Source organism: Mugil cephalus, chromosome 12 (assembly GCF_022458985.1).
Source record: "Mugil cephalus isolate CIBA_MC_2020 chromosome 12, CIBA_Mcephalus_1.1, whole genome shotgun sequence".
Classification (NCBI taxonomy): domain Eukaryota; kingdom Metazoa; phylum Chordata; class Actinopteri; order Mugiliformes; family Mugilidae; genus Mugil; species Mugil cephalus.
Genome location: NC_061781.1, coordinates 17601635 through 17625246, shown reverse-complemented (window position 1 = coordinate 17625246; position 23612 = coordinate 17601635). Strand labels below are relative to the sequence as shown.

General features: G+C 40.0%; 3 protein-coding genes across 3 annotated transcripts; all 3 read right to left on the bottom strand.

The window, feature by feature from the left end:
• Window positions 1-51: 51 nt before the first annotated feature.
• On the bottom strand, window positions 52-5246 carry asb11 (ankyrin repeat and SOCS box containing 11). The gene is made up of 7 exons (XM_047601542.1): window positions 4654-5246; window positions 4135-4214; window positions 3901-4008; window positions 3465-3612; window positions 3256-3390; window positions 996-1184; window positions 52-884 (listed from the first exon to the last, which is right to left on the bottom strand). Exons 1-7 carry the CDS (start codon window positions 4748-4750, stop codon window positions 760-762), a joined length of 882 nt encoding a protein of 293 aa, XP_047457498.1. The 5' UTR covers window positions 4751-5246; the 3' UTR covers window positions 52-759.
• Window positions 5247-5390: 144 nt separating this feature from the next.
• Window positions 5391-14807, bottom strand: piga (phosphatidylinositol glycan anchor biosynthesis, class A). Its single transcript, XM_047601540.1, has 7 exons — window positions 14672-14807; window positions 13218-13686; window positions 12859-13129; window positions 11733-11865; window positions 11378-11510; window positions 7424-7630; window positions 5391-6563 (listed from the first exon to the last, which is right to left on the bottom strand). Exons 2-7 carry the CDS (start codon window positions 13659-13661, stop codon window positions 6279-6281), a joined length of 1473 nt encoding a protein of 490 aa, XP_047457496.1. The 5' UTR covers window positions 13662-13686; window positions 14672-14807; the 3' UTR covers window positions 5391-6278.
• A 3868-nt stretch (window positions 14808-18675) lies between these two features.
• On the bottom strand, window positions 18676-23610 carry si:dkey-192g7.3 (selection and upkeep of intraepithelial T-cells protein 4). Its single transcript, XM_047601614.1, has 5 exons — window positions 23045-23610; window positions 20687-20986; window positions 20308-20586; window positions 20009-20127; window positions 18676-19822 (listed from the first exon to the last, which is right to left on the bottom strand). The coding sequence occupies exons 1-5, from the start codon at window positions 23088-23090 to the stop codon at window positions 19772-19774; spliced, it is 795 nt and encodes a 264-aa protein (XP_047457570.1). The 5' UTR covers window positions 23091-23610; the 3' UTR covers window positions 18676-19771.
• Between the last annotated feature and the right edge of the window lie 2 nt (window positions 23611-23612).

Genomic DNA, 23612 nt, shown 5'->3' with positions numbered 1-23612 from the left:
ATATTATATTGTTATACTTCAAAGACACAAACACACAAGTCTCCTCCAGAACACACTTCACTTTATTCGATAAAACCTTTCCATATTTTTCATGTCATTAACTTCACGTCTGAGGTCTTTTCCAGTTTCCTCATTCAAACCTCATCACGTGATTTAAAGATTTACACACGAATACAACATGTTGGAAAAGGCGTTGGCAAAACACAACATACAGTCACGTTTTAATATGTCTGTTTCTGTGGTATTACTATAGCCTACATCTAATCTTTAAGGAGTACTTAATGTATTCAGTGGACTTTTTGTCTTAGAAACCTGGCAGCAACATTAACCACAATGCAACTCAACCTCTTGCTTTCAGTCTTCAGGTTTAATACAGCCTATTGGTTTAGGTTGATAGTGATAAAAGGTGTTAAATGAAGAAAATTCCCACATGTGCATATAAAAAAGAGTTTGATGTGTAAAAATGTAGAATAAAGTCCATAGGAATTGGAAAACTTAATTTACTTAAGTGTAAAAAAATGCAAAATATGGCACATAACAGTCTCTGCAAGATCAATTCAACCTATCCTGGATCTTCCAAACTTTAAATCCAAATCCAAAACATTTATTAAACTAATCTCTGAAGAGCAATTATTAAAAAAATTAGACACAGTTGTATTATAACATACAGAGTAAAACCATGTCCCATTCTCAGAATGACACTGTTTGTATTTCACATGTAACTGAGTGAAGAAAACACACAATCAAGATGGTGACACCTTACTGGTAGAGAAGAAAGTCCTTGACACTGTGAGGAAGATAGAGGCTGGAGGCTCTTTGCAGACGATTCTTTCCGAGACTTCGGCGAATACAGAAGCGACAGAGTTGAGACAGAGAGCAAGGACCTGGTCAGAAGACGGAGGACACAGCTGTTAAAACTTGCAGGAAGCAAATAAATTAGGATGAGGTTGTTTCTGGAGCACAATTTGCGTGTTTGTCTGCTATTTACAGCTCACCTCTTGTTTGCAGTGCCGATCTCACTGCGCTGTTAGCCGTTGACAGATCCAGAGGAGTCTTCCCCTCTGCGTTTCTGCAGCACCTGTCAGCCCCGAAGTCCAGCAGCAGGTCCACCACCTTCACTCCTCCACCCCGAATCGAAGCATGTAAAGGACTGTCCTGCCCACATCCTGCTTGAACATCTGCTCCTACACAGAACAAACAAAAAAAAAACTATTTTGTGAGTTCTCACAGCCTGTGAGTAAGCAGTGAGAAACTATGTGGAGGCTATGGATAATATTAAATTATTCTCAGCCACATCTGACACTTTTGCAAATGAAACCGAAAAGAATTAATTTGATACACTGCTCTGAAGCCGTTCTTATGTTTTCATGGAAAGTGAAGCGGGGGAGAAGCGAAATGGCATAATTAGAAATCACTTAGGGAGCAGCAGGAACTAAAGCAGCACCAGCTGTGTTTACACATACAAGATTACAATTAAGAGCTCTTTCCTTTACTGGTTATTCTCAAATCAATTAATCTATTAGCCACATTGTCCGTTAAATCACAGAAGACATTTTCCCCCATGCTAGGTAGCATTTTGATGTGTCTTGTTCTATTTGACAAGGTGTCCAAAATTCAAAGGTCTTCAGTGTAGTACAGTGACAAATAGAAGTATCGCACTCTCACATTCACAAAGCTGGAACCAACAAAATAATGGGCTATACAAAATGGGTTTTAAAAATGCCAAAAGCGGTGAAGACGTTAACCCAGTCGTAATTGCAATTGCAACAGGAGCAAAAAAATGTATAAAAAGTAGGTATACAGGTAATGCACGTGACGTCACAGCAAGCAAAGTCTCCATGGTTACGGCCACCGAGTGGCAAAAAGTCACAGTTGATCATGGAGATAAGCAGCATTAATTTGAATCACTGGCTTTAATAGCGTCTAAACTGAACTAAACTAAATAAAACCATGCGTTTGACTGTACCAATAGATTTGAAAAGCAATCAGAGATGAATTTTTCTTTTATTTATATATCTCTGACTGCTTAAGACAAGAGAAGTAAGTGGATCGTTGCATTACGAAGAAACAACTGGAATCCAGGGACTGACACCTGGTGCTGTGGTTCTTATTTAGTTTCAGGTAATGCTAATTTATTTTGCTGTATTTTCTGATGAAGTTACATCTTAACTTACTTATTACGTTCCTGAAAGGCTGTCCGATAAGTTGGTTCGTGTTGTTGTTTTGGCGTAGTCACGGCCGACAGTAACTATTTCACTTCCAACGATAAATAATAATAAACGGAATATTTGCGATCACTCCTCGTCATCCTTCTAACGTCCGGTAGCACGCTACAGTGTCTATGGCTCTTAGCGTTATTTAGCTATATTTATCCTAACTGAAATTAACAAAAACTAACTAATCCATACTAGTTCGTATGGATCATTGTCGAGTCCAATTGCCCTTAATTTGATCTGATAATCCACATATTTCCCGGTCTCATTGTTTTTGCCCCTCCGGGGGCGTGGCCCCAGACGGCAGTGACGTCATTGTATACCTTCGATATAGAATGGGAGTAAATGGGGCCTCATTTTCACTTACCCCAAATTGTCTTACTTAGTTATTTGATTTGTATTTCTGATTAAGTGCATTATTATTTATTTTATTTTAAATGCATTATATTGTTTTAGGGTTTTTGTATGGTCCCACTTGCCTGTTTCTATGTATATTCTGATTGTCTGAACTTTTTCAAGTTTTCAATAAAGCTCTGAAAAAGAATAATTTTTTATGCTAAGAAAAAAGGGAGTAAATGGTGCCTTGGTGGAGGACCTTCAAAAACAGTTTGTTAATTTTTTTTTATTTGTGTTTTGAATTTTCTTTTATCCATTAAAAGCCACCCCTCAAAGCTGCAAATGGTTTGGTCCACTTCTGAAGCAATGTGGTCAGAAATAATAGATAATTGTGCCAATGTTGGTCATAAGCATCATTTGTGTGAAAGCATAAAGAGAGCCAGAATTTTTGTTCATCAATGGATATCATGTAGGCAATGAGGGGTTGGTTAAATAAACATTTTAAGAACAGTTTTTAACACTGTCTGCTATGTACTGGCTTAGTGTATTTTTAGTTCTCAATGCTATGTAACGTATTATTTTTTTAATCAAAATTAGGCGTGAACTAGCAAAAGGCAACACTTAAAAGGACTTGAAAAGCTTCCACTTCTTCTTATCTGTTCCATATCACTGTGATTGAAACTGACCTTCTGTTACAAATAGTTACCTGAATGTAGCAGCACCTCAGCACAAGCTACAGCTTGTGCCACGCAGGCAGTATATAGGGGGGTTCCCACCTCTGGCAGCTCCAAGTCAATAGGGGCCCCACAGGACAGCAGCAGCTCCAGACACTCTCTGTGATCTGGTGGAGATAGAGCATTGCGTGAGAATCTGTGTTGAGGTGAATCCCGCTTGTACAAAAGTTCACCCACACACCTTTCTTTGCAGCCTCGTGGATGGGAGATGCCAGCTGAGTGCTGACGATGGAGGTGCTGTGCTGCAAAATGAGCCTGACACAAGCTGCACTCCCGCTTCTGCAAGAATTCAGGAGTGGTGTGGCGCCATCTGTTGATACTGCCTCGGCCTGCGTGGGGATATGTGAGGAAATGCACTCAGTTTCATAACACACAACACTCAAACCGAAACATACGGTATGCAAAATTTAATCCTAGAAATAGCTAAAATACGTAAAACACTGCTTTCGGTGTATCAGAATCGGTGACAAAAACCTGGTCACCTATAATGCAATTTGACCACCAGCAGGTTAAATCAGGTTAAGAACATGGGAGGCCCATGCTTGTAGCAGCTAATATAACTCTAATAGTTTACAACTGAAACAACAATAGATGATAAAGAGAGACAGAATTCTTACATTGGCCCCGTTGTCGAGAAGGAACTTGGCACAAGCATAATGGCCTCCGAGACAAGCCTCGTGGAGAGGAGAGACTCTGTCCATGGTGAGAGTGTCCACATGAAAACCCTGCAGGAATAAACAAGCGGATAACGCTCGTCAGATTTGCAATTTTATTTCACCGCATGACATTTTTGTATCATGCATCGAGTTTGTGCATGATGTAAAAACCAGAAAGGCTCATATTAGTTTTACCTGAGCGAGGAGGCTCCTCAAGTGGAGCAGTCTGCCCTGGTAGGCCGCCTCATGGAGAGGAGTTCTGTCTGACCAGTAGTCTGAGACACACACAATAAGACCAGGATGACCTTCGCATTTGGGAAACCCTGCTCTCATGTCTTTGTAATGTTAAGATAACTTCATTTGAATATATCTGGTTTTTCAGGGTCATCCGGACCCTAAACACAAAGCTTGTAGGCCGCACTGCAAAAACAGCATTACTAGAAAGAAGCATCTTGTAGTAAGAAAAAAAATCTGCCATTAGGTTAAGCCTTTTTTGCTTGACAAAAAACTTAAAATAGTCACTAAGTTATTGTCTCTTTCTTACATTGATACAAGGATTATTTGCTTTCTTTTTTTTTTGCACGCAGTTTTCAGATTCCAACCAGTCCATACAACAAAAACTGAAAACTTTAGATTCCAGTATGAGATTGCACGGCGCCAAGGTAAATCTCAGTTACTGGAAAGTTCGTGACAATATTTGCAATATAAACTTACCGGCCATCAGGGAGTTGCATACCAGCCCACCATAGACGTATAAAGGCCTCTGAAAAGGTTGTGACCACGAGGAAAGCTGTGTTTGAACCACGGACATGGCGGAAATTAAAACAACAGACTCCTCCACGACTGTCCAGGACTTGAGCTCAACCAGTCGGGTACACAAACCTGAAGCAGGCCTTCCTCCCCCTTCTTATCAGGGTCCTTGGACACATCCCCCACATTACCACCTCCCGCCCATCCTAAGCCCAGTTATACAGGGATACAGTCTACTGAATGTGCATAACAATGGGCCTTGGAATGGACCTGAGCTGAAACCCCTCGTACAAAGCACTTATAGTCGTGCATGCATGGAACAACAACAGAAAAAAAACCCCACACGTTTGGACAAGTTTCTCAGACTTTAGATATCTTGGATAAGCAAGAACTGATACTGACAACTTACTGTTTTTTCAAGAAATAACAGAACAAAGCAAATCAAAATAAACTCTTGAGACCTAAAATGTTGACCAGTGGTGGTAGTATCTTGAAAATCTCAAGTCAGCAACATTTTACTGCACTAACAGCCCACTAAAGCAAATTGTTATCCTTGAAGATCCTCCAACCTCTATCACTTCCTGTTTCGCCTGGCACTCTTCATTCCAGGGAGCTGTCTCATGTTTTTTGTCCCTCCCTCTTTTATTTATTTTTTTTGCCTCTGCAGTTTCTAGATAAAGAACAAGGTGGTCACGATAAGATAAGATGATGTAAGACATTACAGTAGTACACTTTATTTCCAGAGAGGATTTTCTTACATGTAATAATGTTTCACATAGTAATGAAAAATGTAAAGCATTTGAACAAAAGAGTGCCGTCGATAAAATCTGAGTTAGTAAAAATAATTTGCTCTGATATACAGCTTCACCAAAAGATTTAACAAAAAAAATACCATTAACAACAGGTTTATTCCCCAGTGAGTGCACAATTAATCATTTACCCATTCTGTTCAGTGCATACGCAAGACAGTAGAAAAAGTGCTTAAAAATTTTCAAGTAAATTCACAGATTTCTATTTTAATCACTAAATATAAAAACTCCTTTTATGTCTGAGAGAAAATGCTTCCACACAAGGTCCCTTTTGGTAAGTAACTGTAAACAATGTTTGGGGTTAGCATGAGAACACGCAGCCATGTTTAAACTGTCAGTCGTCACCATCAAGAGCGCACACACTGATCAGGCATAACATTATGATGACTCGAAAACTGACTCATCAGTGCCTCCGCGGAACATCCCACAGATACTTTATCAGTTTGGGATCTAGTGAATTTTGAGGTCAGGTCAACACCCCGTGCTGTTTTTCATGTGTGTTTGCGTCAGGCTGTATCCTGTTGGGGGTGGCTGTTGCCATCACACAGTGTCATTGTTATTGGGTGAGCGTGCCCGGTCTGGTCTGGTCTAGGTGGGTGATAAGTGTCTAAGTAATATCCACATGAATGCCACTTCCAAAAGTTTCCCAGCAGAACTTTGAATCGTCACAATATAGTCGGTTTTATTTACTTATCCTGTCAGTGGTTTTAATGTTGTGGCTGATCAGTGTGCAACACAGTGTAAGCGACTGGACGTGTGGCAGAGGTATGAAGAGATCATTTAGTCCCTACGTTTCTGTCCCTGCTGCTCGCTTCGTGGCACGCTTCGAACGTGTTTCGCGTCGCCGCTCGTGTCCTGCCTCCACAATCCCTGAGGACCGGTGGCGTCCACAGCGACGTCCATGACCCGGTCAGGCACCAGCCACTGCAGGAGCAGCAGGAAGAGGAAGTCTAACACAGCTACAAATGCAAAGATGGAGCCAGCCACGGGACCGCAGTGAGACCTTAGCCTCTTTAACCGTCTGTCCAGGGGAAGAACCTCTTCTCCAGCCACTCGGTCATACACCTAAGTGGGTACACACAATGGTTAGTGGCTGAAAACGTTCAAATTATCTATGGTAGCCTCAACTGTGTGGACCAGTACATTTACATGCACACAACCAGACATGATACTCAAAGAAATCACATGTATGTTGTTGTAGACATTTATGTGTAAGGTAATAAGACCACCCCACAATCCCACATCTTATTTTGAAAGCGCTCTGCTTCCTGCTTCTGAAGGCTGAGGCTGCAGAACCGGTTTTGCAGATTAATCATGCATTTATTTTCCCACAACATAAAAGGAAATAATAACCCCTGTCTTCCAGAAGACACTTAATTATCGCCCCCAAAAAATGTTACGACACAGTCCTCATTCCAAATGTTAAAAATCTTCCCTAGAAAAGACCTGATAAAAAGTGGAAAACAGAAGCCTGGTTACAAGAAAGACAGTTTAATCATGACTCGAAAGCTGAACGACTGGAAAAAAAAAAAACTACTTGCAGTTTAAATTATTTCCCTTTACTGTTGCATGCGAGCTCAGAACTGCTGCTGTGCTGTAACATAAAACCAGAGTTTCCAGGAAAGCTGAATGTTGTCTGGACACCCTCCAGTCTCGCTCATTCTTACTTACGCTTACTTTTCTGCTCTACAACTCTGCCTTCCTTGTGAGAACAGGGGACCCTACCTCTTTCCTATTTCTGAATAACAAAATCTCCCTACAGCGGTTTTGTTCAACCCACTCATTGAAAGTACTGCAATGATTCACCACTGCTTTCAAAACCTAATCCTATCTAACAATCTATATGGGTAGCTTTGATTGACAAGATAGATGAGCACATCCTGATACTGAACTCAAAGTGGTTTCGGTGGTTTTGGCGAACATACTTTTTCAGTCCTCTCCGCAACGTTTCTCCAGGTGTACAGGTTTCGCACGCGTGCGTGAATGGATGCGGGCGGAGGGACTGAGCCCGATCTCTGCTGAGCGATGACGGCTTCGAGGCCGGCGCACAGTGACCGTACGGTGGGTTCGCACAGGGTGATCAGGTCTTCAGGTAACACCTCGGGAATTCCCCCCACACGAGTGCTGACCACCTTTGAAAAAAGAGGGAGGGATGAGATACAAACACACAGATAAATACTGATTCTATAAAAAATATAGTATATGTTAAAGGCTCTGGGTTCTCTAAGGCTTCTGGAGAAAGTCTGAATAGTTATTGCTGCTACTTGTGCGAAGAAACATGAAAAGCAGTTTTATCAGGAGCTGCAAACATCCGACTGGAAAAGACTGGGGAAACTAAATTATGAGAAACTATCAAGCAACTGTCAAAGATGCCACATGAATAAGTTAACAAACAAAGAGTTTAACTTGAAGTTTGTCATGGTCGACAATCAGTGCGTGTGTGAGACAAGTGAATCCAACAACCAGCTTTAGTGACACACCCTGACTGCATTTCATTGTCATTACGACAAGACAAGAGTTTCCAAACTGCGGTTAAAATAATGATGTTGACCATTTCCTCATCTCATTCATCATCGCCAGATGATTCCCTTTATTACTGTTACACAGCACACTCACAACTCCTACGTTAGACATTTTATTTTCTCACAGTTATTAATAGCAGTCTGTCCTCTGGAGTGATTCTTGTTCATTTTAAACATGCCATTGTGGAACCTTTGTTAAAAAAACCTGGGCTGGATCCTACTGTTTTGGCAAATGTCAGGCCTATCTCTAAATTTCCTTTCTAAAAATTTTAGAAAAGATTGTCCATTCTCAGCTCATGGACTTTTTAAATGAACAAAATATTCTTGAGGTTTTCCAATCCAGTTTTAAGACATTGCACAGCACCTAATCAGCGCTTTTAAGAGTTTTTAATGACATATTTTTAGCTACTAACTCTGGTCACTGTGTTGTCCTTGTTCTTATAGATTTGAGCTTTAGCTTTCGATATAGTGGACCGTGAAATCCTGATTGCTCGTTTGGTGCAAATTTTAATGGAAAAAGGACAGAAGTCCTGGTCTTTGGTGGATCTTCTGTCACCCTCCTGGTTCATCAGGCACAGTATCACAAGCCAACCGTGCACAATCTGGGGGTAAAATTGGACACAGACCTTAAATTTGGCAGCCAGAGTGAAGCTGTGGTGAAGTCAAGGATTTTCCAGTTGAGGCAGCTGGCAACAATTAAACCAGCCCTTCACGTTGAGACAGTAATCCACGCCTTTGTGAGCACTCAGCTGGACTACTGCAATGCACTTTATATGGGGGTTAGAGCGTCCTCCATTGCTCGTCTTCAACTGGTGCAAAAATGCTGCTGCACGTCTTTTAACTGGCACAAGCAAGTATGAGCACATTTCACCTATTTTAGCTTCACTCCACTGGCTGCCCGTCCATTTTAGGATTCATTTTAAAATTATTTTATTTGCTTTTAAAGCCTTGAATGGCCTTGGCCCACCTCACCTCTCTGAGCTGATGCACCCCTACGCTCCCAGCCGCTCTCTCAGGTCAGCTGACCAGCCGCTCTGTCAGTGCCTAAAGCTTGAGCTCAGAGGTGAACAAGCATTTGCTGTTGCAGCTCCAAAACTGGTGAATGGACAGCTGCTTCACATTAGACAGGCCTCCTCACTCAGTGCGTTTACATGCAGAGCTTTATCGAGCTATGCTCAAAATTTCGACTTGCTGACTACAGTCCTTGTCCCAGTTTACATGCAGCGGAGAAAATCGAATGACTGTTGTCCTCTTCCACACTAGGTGGCGATACGTGTCTTTTCAGCGGGACAATACCACGTTAATACGGCCCGATTTCCGGTTGACCTATTACGTTGTATAATAAACAAGAGTCGTTTATGCGGTGGACCGGCATCTCAAACAACAACCAGATGGATAATAGTACATTTTTTAATCTCGTACGTAATGTTTGTGCTCCTTATGGTACAGGTGAGATCTGCGCTGTCCCTCAATCAGAGTAACGTGTTTACATGCACTCAAGTTCTTCTGTTATAGTTCAATTAAGGCAATAATTCGTTCTCCTTTAAATCTGTTCTTAAAACCCACCTCTACTCTCTGGCTTTTGACACCTTGTAGCGTGTTGCATCTTGTGTGAGCAGTGCACTTTATTTATTGTATTTTATTTATCTTGTTTGTTTTTATCCTATTATTTTATTTGATTTTATCTCATTTGATTTGATTGTATCTTATTTTATTACGTTTATCCTGTTGTGTGCTTCGTCGTTTTATTTTGTTCTGATGTGCTGTTTATTGTGGTTTTTTATGTTGCTGTGCAGCACTTCGGAAACCTTGTGTTTGTTAAAATCGTGCTATATAAACACAGTGGATTGGATTGGGCAAACAGCTTTCGAAACTCACTACACTTCAACTCATATGAATCACTTCAGATGTTTGTGTGCAACAGGCCTTGGTTACACGACACCGACATGCGTTAATCGTGTCCTCTTACTTACATTTTAGTTTCTTGTATTAGGACATAGGCTTAGAAGATGTTATCATTACCTGGCAGTTTCGGTGATCTGTGACGCTAGAAAGAAAGTCAGTGTAATGCTTCCGAAGAAGGCGAGAGTGGGTGTGAAAACAAAAAACTGAAATGTCTAAAACATCGCGTGGTTTCTACCATGGTAATAAACCTCTAAGTCATGTTAAGGAAGGTGCTCGTAATGTCTCATTGTCTTCCCTGTCGGGAATAAAATTTAAACAGGGCCGATGTTTATGGCACCTGATAAAAAAACTTCTTTGTCCTGAAAGACAACGGACATGACCTCTGTCCTGTGTTACAGTTAACGCTTCACTCTCGTCACTGCCCTTTTCCTCGCTACGATTTCTCTTGAGTCACAAGTTTGGAATGGCAACAGAAAAATGTTTGACCTCTTGATCTGCAACCACACACTCAAAGCAAATCTGGGGGAATTCAGGACTCTAGTTTCAGCCAAATGGGTTTCGGTAGAATTTAAGTAGGAGCTTTACCGTAGAATAATTGCCTGATTGTTCTACATATTCTTACTCCCTATCATGCTCTTTGTTCTGAACACTGGTACACTTCGACTAGGAGCTGCTGTAAATTTTATTCATCTTGTTTATTCACTGTTTACTAGTATCTGCATATTATAGTTATTATGGGTAATAATCCACTGTGTGCTGTGTGATAAACCTGCAAATTTCAGAGTGGCCTTGTGTTGTGGGCAGCCTAAGGCACACCTGTGCAATATTCACGCTGTCTAATCAGCATCGTGATACGCCACACCTAAGAAGTGGGATACATTATCTCCGCAAAGGAGAGGTGCTCACTAACACAGATTCAGATGGATTTGTGAACAGTATTTGAGAGAAATAGGTCTTTTGTGTATACAGAAAATGCTTTAAATCTTTGAGTGCAGCTCATGAAAAAACGGGAGTAAAAACAAAAGTGTTGCGCTTATATTTTTGTTCGGTGTATTTATAGTGCTAGAAAACGTTATGATGCTAAAAGTTCACATTTGTTTGTCATGACCTGAGTTGTCAAAACATGGTGAAACCTAAAATTTATAGTGTAACAAACACAGTAAGCACAGTAAGCAAACGAAGAGCACAAACATGCCGATTCATGTCCCAGCGGGACTTTTGGAAAGGGATCACAAAGAAATTAAGCTGTTTCAGTGTCTGTTCACTCATCAATGTACCTGTAAAAATGTTGATACTCCCTTTCCAACAGTACCTCCTCTGCTTCATCAATCAAATTCTCAGTGGTGCTTATTTTTCCGTTACAGAAGGTAAATTTCCCTGTGAATTGTAATCCTCCTTGACACACTCATGTCTCGTCTTGATGTTGTATGTTGTGCGTGCCTGACAACAAACCTGCAATCCACAGCTGGCTCCCTCCACAATTGCCATACAGAACGCTTCAGTCAGTGATGTGTTGAGGAAGATGTGACCCTGAACCAAAACGCCTCGCACGTCTTTATGCTCGAGAGCCCCCAGCAAACGCACCCTGCACAGACCAGATGAACATACACACAAACACAGGGTTGCTATGACAGGATAATTCCAGGTAAACATCACCTTTCTGCTTTTTTTTTAAGAGACAGCTATACTATCAACTTTCAGTTCATATAATAACCTCGTGCTAATACGTTTTCAATATTAAGACATGTCATTTCAACTCATTTCCTGAGTTGCCTTCTTAGAAAGACGTAGATAGTAAGAGCAGTACCGGTCATGGAGCTGGTATTTCTCTCTCACTTCCTCCAAAACAATTCTCTTTGGTCCCTCTCCACCGATGAGGAAATGTAGATCCGGATGTTTGAGGCAGAGTTCTGGGATTATTCCACTAAGAAGGTCGATTCCTGAACAGAGGAAGAGAGTGTGAAGGCGTTTCGCAATGAAATTAATTCAATCATTTATCGGTTCTTACGTAACATACTGGGTTAATCTATCTATCTGGATGGATGGATGGATGGATGGATGGATGGATGGATGGATGGATGGATAGATAGATAGATAGATAGATAGATAGATAGATAGATAAGCTCATTCTAACTGTTCGATGTTTCAGTACATATTGCGTAACCTGCTGTTCTTTAACAAGGTGATTGACTGCAAAAATCACTATCACAAACTGAAACAGTTTTTCACAGGCCGTATTTTCACAAGTACACAAAGAAACACCAGTTAAACAAATTATACAAACATATTCACATATTCTCATACAAGTAAGTGCACCTATAACATAACAAGTTAGTTCCCGGGCCAAATTAAGTCTAACCAGTGTAGTGATACTACTATGCGAGGATCTCAGAAGTAGAGTTGACGTTTCTCATCGAGGTTAAAAAAAAAAGGGTTACAAAACCAGGGGCTGAGGTTACAAAGGAACCCAGGGTATATTCTAAACAATTAAAGGCCTCCCTCACATTAATCTAGGATGACGTTCATGACTCCACCATCAGGAAAACACTGAACAAACATGGCATAACTGAAGTGATTAAAATCCCTCCAAGCAGCTGCAGACGCCCTTTATTGCTGATAATTTAGCCCCAGTTACGTTATGTCCAAATGATTCATTTTCTTAGAAGCAATACAAAAGCATCATAATATTTAACTTACAACTTACAACTTCTACTATCAGGACTTTTTTGGCAGCACAAAACACAACGTAACAGAAGGTCCTGCAACTACAGTACAACTGAAGTGGTCAATTCGAGCGGTCTGAACCTTTTTTTCTAAAATAGGGCCACTTTTTTATTCATTATCATAGCACTTTTAAAAGTAATGTCTACGGTAACCAGAGGAAAAATGGGAAAATATCTCAAAAAATGTCTGTCATAAGAGATTCTCCGTACCTTTGCGGTAGACGAGACGGCTGATGACAACAATTGTAATCCTGTCGTCTTGGCGCTGTGAGGGATCAGGAGTGAAGTCTGTCGGGTCAACAGCGTTGGGAATAACAGACACTATCTCTGGGTTAAGCGCTGCACGGAGGACGGTGTTCTCCTTACTGGTGTATGACACGCACACAATGTGGTTGGTGTCACACAGAGACACAGTCAGAAGCTTGTTGGTCAGCACAGAGCTGACGTCAGCAAAGCCGAAGAGCGAGTGGTCGGTGAACACCTGGAAATCACAAAGCTCTTTAAGTTTATCTTAGCAAGTTATCAGCAACATAGTGATATGATTCATAGAAACATTTTGAGTCACATACTGTGTTCAGGCCCATGGTCTTGGCGTGGAACAGGGCATCGTGGGCCATGGCGGAGAACGAGCTGTGCGCATGAACAACGGTGATACGCTCCCTGACAAACACACAGCGCAGCAGCGGGAGACTGTGGAAGCAGGTGGTGGCTGTGGACTGGTTGTACATCACCTGCAGGGGCAGGTAGTAGACCTTCAATCCATTGGTCAGGTACCGAACACCCTTCCTCTTGCCATAGGCGTGGGTGGCGACTACAACCTTGTGCCCCTTTTCAATCAGACACTGGGAAAGCTGGTAAATGTGACTCTCTACTCCGCCCATATTTGGATAAAAAAAGTCAGACACCATGCAGATGTTGTGCTTCTTGATGACTCTGGTAGTCTCTGCAGGGACTTCAGAGTCTCGTTGAGATGACGGGTTATTCACGGCGGCCACTCTCCTGCATTGGCCCATTGTGGATTCCCCCTGTGGTTGTGCACTTGATTGGTGGTAAAAAATAAATTCATCAGTTAGTGGATCAGTCAACATATGACTAAGGTTTTCAAGTTAAAATACCAGTACTTTGTGTATATGTGTGCACAGTTGAGTGACATAATGTTAATCAGAAACATTAAACATTCTGAGTGAATGATTAATGTTTGAATCACATTTTTGCAAAGCTGAATGTAATTTCTCTCTCTCTTCAGACTGGCACTACAGTATGTTTGTTACAGAGGTCATAGTTATCACGTTGCACTGTATGTTGTGTTGTATGTCGTTATATTAATTCATGTTTTTAATGGCCCAAGTATTTGAAATAAACGGCCCAGGTAGATGCCACTGAAACCTACAGCCTCAACATTTACATGATTAGAGCCTCTTTATCTATTTCATTTTAAAAATTCTGGAGGTGGAATTTACAGCATTTAGACTTTTTGCATGATCACTGAATAAAAATGATTATTTAACATCAATAAAGCATTACTGCATCCAAATAAATTCCAGTGGTATTCAGATAATGATAGATGGTCTATGTATATCACGAGGACATCATCTAGTATGTAGTTTCCACTTAGTTATATCAGGTTCTCGCTGTTTACCACCATGCACGCATAAGACAACGTGTCTGTGATAAGGAAATGTTGACACTGTCTGCCCATGTCTTTATAAAACTGTGTGGGTAGTTGGCATCTGTCACGCATTATGTTTACTGCATGTAGCACCTTCTTTCTGTTGAACAGTAGAAATGTTCGTAGGGTGAATCCCTCCTTCAACTAACCATCCGTTTAACCCGGGACAATTAGATTGACACAAACCAGATATTTACATACGAGTGGGTGTAACGTTATCAACTCATCTAAGCAACATTTTCGTTTTTTTTCTGCGGCTAATTATGTTATCTTAATACATTAGCATAAAGCTAACTTCGTATTTAACCACTTTACCGCTTAACGAAAGCACTTGCATCGTTCAAAATCCCTTACCGTGAACAAAATGCCAATCTTGTTGCACCTCGTGGAAATACATAGAATTATTGTTTTTTGTGCATATCCATTACTACTGCGCTAGCCTTCAGCTAGCATGTTAGCCGCCCGTGTGACTTCCTGTTTTTGTGCCTACGTCACACGCAATGTGACGTATCAGCTGCTGCGTGGGTGTAAGGGAATCTGAGGTTAGATGACCTTTCCTGGTACTGGGGAAATCCGCTTTTTACTTACTTACATGAGATCAAAAGTACACGACAAGCTTTTTTGTTGTTTTATTATTAGCTTTTGCTGCAGTCTTTGCTTAACATACTGTATATTTAAGTAAAACATATTTGTCAATTTTATATAACCTTGCATTATGTTTATACTGTTTGTTTGTTTGTTTGTTTGTTTGTTTGTTTGTTTGTTTGCAGGGTATCACAACATGCCAGATTAAAATATCGTGCTTTTTACTCAACTAATTAATGGAACAGCATTCACTACTTTTTAGAATAAGTCTTTCACAAATGTTGTAGTGTTTTACATAAAGAATTTACAAGAGGATCACGAAACGTAATGCAAAAGATTCCGTCTGTAGTTTCCAACTTTTCTAACATGTGACAAAAAGAGCTATTTCTCGTTGGAATCCACTGTCACATGAGCCTTTTACATTTCCATGTAATTTTTTATTAAAGTTACAGTGAAATTTTCATTTTCATTTTCTTTTCCTCTGTTCTTTAAACTTAATTCATTAAATCAGTTTAAAATTAATATGATAAGAACACTTTGCTGATAATATTTAAGGTTTTAAAATGCACAACGTTTGTCTGTAATTGAGAATTCGGAAGTGTACTGATGGTTCTTATTTATAAGGATCTGAGTATTTCTTCCCCCACAGGATATTTGTCGGTGCAGAACAAAGAACAGAACAAAACATAACAAAACAAGAAATGAAATCGCAGTTTCCCATCCGTTTTTTTTGCCCAGCAAAGCAACATCCTTCGCTGTGATCAGTCTAGACAGTAAAACCAATCACAAAAGAGCGGAGATCATCTGATTGCAAATCTATTCAGAATTTATATTTTTCATGGCTGCAGCATTTCAGTATTATATTTATATTTCAGCGACTGAATATAGTCAATATGTCTGTATCAGTAACATGTATAGGGTTTATAATGTGGTTGTGCTTTTTCTTTTTTGGGCTGAGGCCTATTGTACATATATTTAAGTATTTCTTTAAGTTTCTGAAGACTCTACAAGTCCAGTTGCTCTTCATTCACCTTTTTGGATGTTATACCATGGATATACACTCACTGGTCAATTTATTAGGTACACCTGTTCAATCACTTGTTAACACAAATAGCTAATCAGCCAATCACATGTCTGCAATTCAATGCATTAGAAGTTCAAACTGAGCATCAAAAAGGGGATTTAAGTGACTTTGGACGTGGTATAGTTTTTGATATGAGTATTTCAGAAACTATTTAAACTATTATTCTGCATTCCTTGGTTATAACAAGAGGTTATTTGAGTTGCTGTTGCCTTCCTATCATCTCCAACCAGTCTGCCAATTGTCCTCTGACCTCTGACATTAACAAGACATTTTCGTGCACACAACTGAAAATCCAAGTAGATCAGCAGTTTCTGAAATACTCAGACCAACAGTCATACCACGTACAAAGTCACTTAAATCCCGTTTCTGCCGTCAGCTAAGAACAGGAAATTGAGACTACAGTTGGCACACACACACCAAAATTGGACAATAGAAGACTGGAAAAACATTGCCTGGTCTGACGAGTCTTGGTTTCATTTGCGACATTCGGATGTCAGGGTCAAAATAAACAATAAGAAAGCATGGATCCATCCTGCCTTTAATCAACGGTTCAGGCTGGTGGTGGTGTAATGGTGTAGGGAATATTTTCTTGGCACACTTTGGGCCCTTTAGTACAAACTGAGTATGGTGTAAATGCCACAGCCTCCCTGAGTATTGTTGCTGAACATGTCCATCCCTTTATGACCACAGTGTAACATCTTCTGACGGCTACTGCCACCAGGATAATGCACCACGTCACAAAGCTCATATCATCTCAAACTGGTTTCTTGAACATGACAATGAATTCACTGTACTCCAATGGCCTCCACAGGTGCCAGATTTCAATCCTATAGAGGAACCTTTGGGATGAAAGTGTGACATGAAGAATTAAGACAGTTCTGAAGGCAAAAGGGGGTCCAACCTTTTACTCATCAAGGTAAATAAAGTGGCTGGTGAGCGTACAAGTGACATAGATGACTGAGAGCCTTCACAGGCAACAGCAAGCATGTTTTACTGATGTTATCGTATAGTCTGGAATTTGGCTCACTTCCCATTTTATGATCAAAAAGAAATGGGGAAAAAAAACACATTTCACAAGCAGATAATAAAATTTCTTATGTAAACAGAGAAGAGCAAAACCGGTAGTGGCAGTTAAACTGCAGCACATGCTGTGTCACGGGAGGATTAATGACTATAAATGTGAGGGCTTCAATTACCGCGCTGATAAAAGAAAGTCACAAATGCTGCTGACATTTAATATCACCGCGCTTTTATTGTTGCAATAGTGGGCTACATGCAACGCCAAACTCCACTCGATCTCACGCTCTCTGTCTTTTAGGTCATACTGCATCTTTCAAAAACAAGTCTGCTGGAAACAAGTGGCCAAACATCGGTGGTATGTATGCATTGGTATAAAGCTGTTCTCACTCAAAAACACTTTGGCACTGTCTTTATAGCCGTCGGTCGAGGAGGGGTTCTTATCAATATTGGACAACACACCCTTGTTTTACACCTCCCATTTAAATTCTGTATTCTTGTTTCCACCCAAGCAGGTGCACAGAAGAAGGACGCAAGGACGCTATAATATATAATGAAATACAATGAAAATCCAAATCAGTCATAAATAGTCGTTAATTTGGATGAACCATGATTTTGCTTCGAAAGTGTGCACTCGACTTGATTAATGATTAAAGGACATTTATCAGGCAGGTGCAGCTATGTAAACTTTTTGAACACGACCTTTTTGTGAATGCGATCACACGAAATAATGTGTTACATTTTAACTTATCTGAGACAATTAGTGCCATTGACATTCTCAGAGACCCGACAGTTTTATATATGTGTTATCTTGATATACTGTGACTCATCCGGATGTATTTCGAGATTTGCCAAATGCAGGAAGTTGAAATCCCAGCTCGGGAACAGGTCAACAGTCCAATTACTTCAGTTTGGACGTGAAAGCAAATGAAGGCAGTGCAAGAAAACAAATACACCTGTAACTGAGGGTCAGTGATTTCAACTACGGGTAATGTGAAGACAAATATATATATATACATATATATATTCAATTTACTTCATAGCATGTCAGATGAGATGGAAATGTTCTAGTTCTGTATTTTCTAACAGCTACCTTTATAACATATGACAGAAAAGGAGTTTCTAGTTGTAGCCCAGAGTCACATGAGCCTTTCACAGTTCCACTAAAAGATAACTTCCGTTGTAAGTACGAAACTCGGCAAAATTAGAGTTTAGAACAGAGACAGAATTTAAATCTATGCTTTAATTCTTCAGGGATGAATAAAGTTATCTATCTATCTATCTATCTATCTATCTATCTATCTATCTATCTATCTATCTATCTATCTATCTATCTATCTATCTATCTATCTATCTATCTATCTATCCATCCATCTATCTATCTATCTATCTATCTATCTATCTATCTATACTACAACAGTAAAACACTGCATCTGTGTTCAAAATTAAATAATGTAATGCAGAGTATATTGGTCACAGGGGCACTTACTGCGTAGTGAGTTCTTTAGCTTTAGCTGTTGCTGACCATACTTCTGTATCAAAGCACAAGGTTTTAAAAATCACATTCGTCATGGAAAATTCAGACAGTCGTATCAAGAATCTGAGTACCTCATCCACGACAGCACATGTGTTAGTAACCCTCAATAAAGAACAAAAGGGGAAGTGACACGTCTTAAAAGGAAATTAGATCAGTTTTCTGTCCGTTTTCTTTATTTCCAAACTGCGGTGAAACATTGCTGCTGAATTCCACACCAAGAACCTATTTTACTTGTGAGAAGCACAAAAGTCTAGTGCCAAGGACCGGATCCAATTTCAGTTCCTTGACGCATCGTGTTGCCACATTTCTGGCAGATATGCAAAAAGGATCTTACATTGTTCTGCTCAGCTTCAATGGCATGTCTGAACAAGTTGTAAATCCAGCACTGGAGTGTGGTGTGCCAATTTAAGCTGGTTTTATGTTTGGCATAGAGCAAAAGTTATTTACAGCAAGAAAGTGCATGTGCCAAAATATAAAAAGAGACGACAGAGTAGCAAAACGTAAAAAAATAAAACAGTGCGAAAAAACAAAACAAGCAAAAAAACAACAACAACAAAAAAACTGTACAAAGAGATAAACACTTGTTCAGTTATAACCCTTTGCTGAATGTGAAGATTCAGATTGTGTTGCTGTTCCCACTGCTTCAGGCTTCTTCAGATGTCCTCATCCACAATAAGGGACCAGTGTTGGACCAGCAATCTACAGCAGCAGTATTTCTTCCAGTTCCTAGAGTTCACCAAAATCTTTTCAGTCTAAGGAGGACACTTTTTTTTTTTTTTTTTTTAAAAGTCTCTGGCTGCTTGGATGTCCAGGTGTTTTCTTGTATCCCACTATGATGTCACCCTGTTGCCTCTGAACCCTGATAAACCATACAGTAAACATGAACATACAAATCTTATTTACAGCAAAAAAAAACCCGAAACAAAATAAAAAAATAAAAAAAACTGGAACAAAAGCAGTTGTCATTTAAAATTCACATTTTGCCTTGATTAACTGGTACCCTTTAAATGTACAGTGTGTTGCTGAACTGGAAGGAAAGAATATCAACATATTTACAAAATGGACATCTTGTTTCAGGAGCGCATAACATCGGTGGGAATGCTGGATGTAACTTGTACAAAAAAAAGTCTGCATCAGCATGGCGTCCATGACGCCCATGAAATCCATGACGAACCACATTCGTGTGGACGAAAGTACTTTCACATTGTCTCTTTGGAGTTTCTCAGTTCCTCTAGAAGTCCTCCGTTTCCACTTCCCTCATATTCGCCGTGAACCTCCTGGTCTAAGACGCAAAGAAACGGAAATGGAAAATATGAATTGTGTCAACAGAACAATAGATGTCTGCTACGTAACTGGTAGCGCCTGTTAAACCGCGGCGACCGCGGTGCAACTCCAGTTTAACAAGCAGAGATAAGAGGATAAAAATAGATCAAAAATGCTACAATTAATTTGGCATGAGAAGACTCACCCGTTTATAGACAAAATACAACACCAGGGATAACATAAGCACACACACAATGGGGATGATCCATAAATGGTGGTTTGGAGATGGCACAGGAGGAGGAGAAGAAGATGTTGGGAAAGGACCTATGGAAAATGAAGAAAATGGCAAAAAATTATGACACAGAAAATGTCTTTTTTCCTAATGATGAACTCAACAAGTGTTTTCGGGCTGTTGCTGCATTAAATATTACAGTTCTTTTTTTTACTTATGAGCTACATGTAAACCCATGTTCTCTGAAAGGACAATGTAAAACTATTAGTTACCAGATATAACAGCAGCAGTTATTCCTTTGGCTGTGACGTTACATGTAGGCTCTGAGGTCTGGCCGCCATTAATCGTGAGCTTGCTCTTGAAATTGTAGCCAGTAGAATCTTCCAGGGTGTCTGTGGTGTGTACGGTAGTCGTGGAGGAATTTAAAATAGGCTCTCCATCCAACATCCACACAATCTCAGTCTCTCTGTAGCGCCCTTTTACATCACACTGGAAAACCCTCCCGCCTCCGGGCAGCGTAAGGGGAGTGTGCTGACGAATCGTGTATGTCGCTGTTGAGAAAGCACATACAATGAGTTAGTTTGGACAATTTTAATGGAAACGAGTGGTCAAGGATCATTGGTGTGCATTAAGAAAACATAAATGGCTCACCAGAGACATTTAGATTCACAAACATGCGGGTGTATATCCCTTTCTTGTGGAAAATGCATATGTACTGCCCCTGGTCGTCCACGGTGATGTTGTTAAGGCGAATAGAGCAGTTACTGCTGTTGTTATTGAGAAATACTTCGGCTCTGCCGTTATAGTTTTTGCCAAAGTTAGGGTTCATGAATAACAAAGCTTCCTGACCCTTCTGCCACTTAAATTCTGCATGCTCATCTCTATCCAAGCAGGTGCACGGAAGAAGGACGCTTTCTCCCAAGTAGCCCATGACATCAACCTCTTCATCACCTATGGCAGAAAAGCAAATATGGTTTAGTCCAGGTCTCAGATGCTCCTGAAAACACAATATGTAACAATAATAACATTGAAAATACATTTAATAGATTTGTCCCAGCGCATAGTGTAAGTCTCACTGCTGTATTAATACTGGGAGTTAAATAAATGAAGTTAATGATAAAAGTTGTTGCAGCTTCTTTTTCGCTTCTGTATGTTTTTAGTATGTATAATATTAACAATTGTCATCTTTCAATATGTATGTATTTGGATCCCAGCGTTGCTACCATTAATCCATTGCCAACATTCGCTCACATTTTTTCTGTCCTTTAATTTCAGATGTGCTCTTTGACTTGTTACATACCACTACTGTCAATCTTTACCGTTCCATACAAGTGATAAAATATGTACAGCGTGATGTGTTCAATTACAGTTTACTACAAATACCCTCTGTTGCTATCGCAGCTACTGTGTCAATTATTTACAGATTTCTATTGTGTTCTTCTGTTGGCTCAAATGCAACTGCACAGCCACACCTATTGAGAAAATGGAAACTCTCTGTTTACATTGTATGCATGACCTGATTGGGTTTTAGTCCAGTTAACAGTCAACTAAGGTTGTAGTTTCATTGAGTTCTGTCTTAATTATTTGGCTTTAACGTTTAAAGTGAATTCTCTTACCAAAACATTATGTACACCAGTGAAAATGATGCAATCTGATACATTGATCAGCCACAACATTAAAAGCACTGACAGGAGAAGAAAACATTGACCATCTTGTGACAATGCTCTGCTCTGCTGGGAAACATTTGGACCTGGCAGTTTTGTGGATGTTATTCAGACATGTACACATCAGTGTATCGCAGTCTTGCACTAAATCTATCTTCATGACTGATATTATGTTCAGCTTATGCTGAACCATGGTCATTCAAACTGTATGGCCATTTTGGAGGATGTGGTTTGTGGTGCCCTTCAAATTTAATCTTTAAAGCATCGACTTACTTCTCCAATGGTGAACTGACAAGTGAGTGCAGTACAATGTGATTGTAACGCATAAAAATAAACAATAAAGGACCTAAACAGCACGAAAGCCTCAAAAGCAGCTGTGTGGCGCATTTAAGTCTGTGGAAAATATCTTGTACTAAATAAACAGTTCGCATTGTAGCCTGCATTCCTATTCAATTACACTTCTGCTGTGTGTTTGTCTAATCAGTGCTTATGCAATGAATTCACTTACTACTGTCTATCATATCATCCACTCTCACTTTAAATCTTACAAAGACGTAACCAATCAAACTGCATTTGATATAAATGTGGTTGTAAAACATGCAAATTAAAAAGCAGACCGAAACTAGATAATACAGACATTGATTGATGCTGTCAGCTGTATAATGCCCTTCCCCAGTTTTCATTAATATGTTACTTATGTAGGCTGATTAGTTTTTATTAACTAGCAGTCTACCTAATGTAACGAGTTTCTGGTGGGTGGTACCCACAGATTTTTCCTATGTAAACCTCAATTTCCCACTAGCTTATCTGAACTGAAGAAGCTACTCAGATGAGTAGTGAAACGTCTTCAAGAAATTCTACAAGTCAAACTGACCTTATTCAATGCTTTTTTGCATCACCAGAACTTAAGTAAATCAGTAAAAATATAATGAAATCCAAATCAATTAAAACTTTTCTCTTGTCTGATCAATCATAAATAGTCCTTAACTTGGATTAACAACAGCTTTACATCCAGAACATGTAGTCTGCTTTTAAAACGTGACGCATGAGCCCCGATTAAAGACCATCTATCAGACTATGTGGCCCATCAAATAGAAAGTTGTGCAAAGTTTAAGTTGGATTTTGAATCAGGTGGCGTCACATAGTTTTGTGTGTTCGTGTATTGTTACGGGATAATTAAAGGTTATTATTTTCAGCATATTAGCCTTTAAAAAATAACTTTTACATTTTTTGTCTTAAAAATAGTTCTTCCATTATTTTGCAACATTTTTATTTTATTTTTTTTAAAAAAAGAAGCGCAAAAATTTTCTCATTTATGATTGATATGAGCAAAACAGAAACTCACCTGAGACCTTCAATACCATTAACGCTCCAACAAGCAAGCGCAACATGTTCGCTGCGTGTTTCGACTTTTCCCTCGCGGTCAAACGTGATTTCACGGTTCAGTATCGATTCGTTATCCCAATCCGCATCGCGTCCTGACACCTTTTCCGACTTACATTTCAGAGGTCGCCAAAATAGGACATGTGAAAACAGGAGCTAAAATTCCAGCGTGTGCACTGATCGGCGAAAGGAACCCGTCTGCGCAGACTGAGAGTTTTAAGAGAAGTGAAAGTAAACGAGAGCCCTCGTGACTAACCACGCAGAAATGTACTTCCCACTCAGAGCCAACAAAAAGAACTACAGTTAATGCAGGTGTATCACCTAAGGCATTTTGCTACTCGATAGTCATTGTGTGTTCAAGTTGCTTGTGCTACAAACTGGTTAAACTGTGAGGGATGTGTTTTCCCTGGATTTATAGCGCACACACTCCCTATGCCCCCCTCCACCGCCACCACCACCACCATCCCTTCTCCAATCCAAACACATCCTCCAGCTCCACACCGTCACTGGGAGTTAAGTAGACAGGGATC

Excerpts from the sequence above, each read along its gene's own strand:
- asb11 (XM_047601542.1), bottom strand. The coding sequence starts at position 4,750 with ATGTCCGTGGTTCAAACACAGCTTTCCTCGTGGTCACAACCTTTTCAG. Across the intron at positions 3,613-3,900 it reads TTCTCGACAACGGGGCCAAT|GCCGAGGCAGTATCAACAGA; the intron begins GTAAGAATTCTG and ends ATCCCCACGCAG. Across the intron at positions 885-995 it reads ATCGGCACTGCAAACAAGAG|GTCCTTGCTCTCTGTCTCAA; the intron begins GTGAGCTGTAAA and ends TCTTCTGACCAG.
- piga (XM_047601540.1), bottom strand. The coding sequence starts at position 13,661 with ATGGGCCAATGCAGGAGAGTGGCCGCCGTGAATAACCCGTCATCTCAA. Across the intron at positions 11,866-12,858 it reads CCGTCTCGTCTACCGCAAAG|GAATCGACCTTCTTAGTGGA; the intron begins GTACGGAGAATC and ends TCCTCTGTTCAG. Across the intron at positions 7,631-11,377 it reads GAGCCAGCTGTGGATTGCAG|GTGGTCAGCACTCGTGTGGG; the intron begins GTTTGTTGTCAG and ends CTTTTTTCAAAG.
- si:dkey-192g7.3 (XM_047601614.1), bottom strand. The coding sequence starts at position 23,090 with ATGTTGCGCTTGCTTGTTGGAGCGTTAATGGTATTGAAGGTCTCAG. Across the intron at positions 20,987-23,044 it reads AATGGTATTGAAGGTCTCAG|GTGATGAAGAGGTTGATGTC; the intron begins GTGAGTTTCTGT and ends TTTCTGCCATAG. Across the intron at positions 20,128-20,307 it reads AACTGCTGCTGTTATATCTG|GTCCTTTCCCAACATCTTCT; the intron begins GTAACTAATAGT and ends CATTTTCCATAG.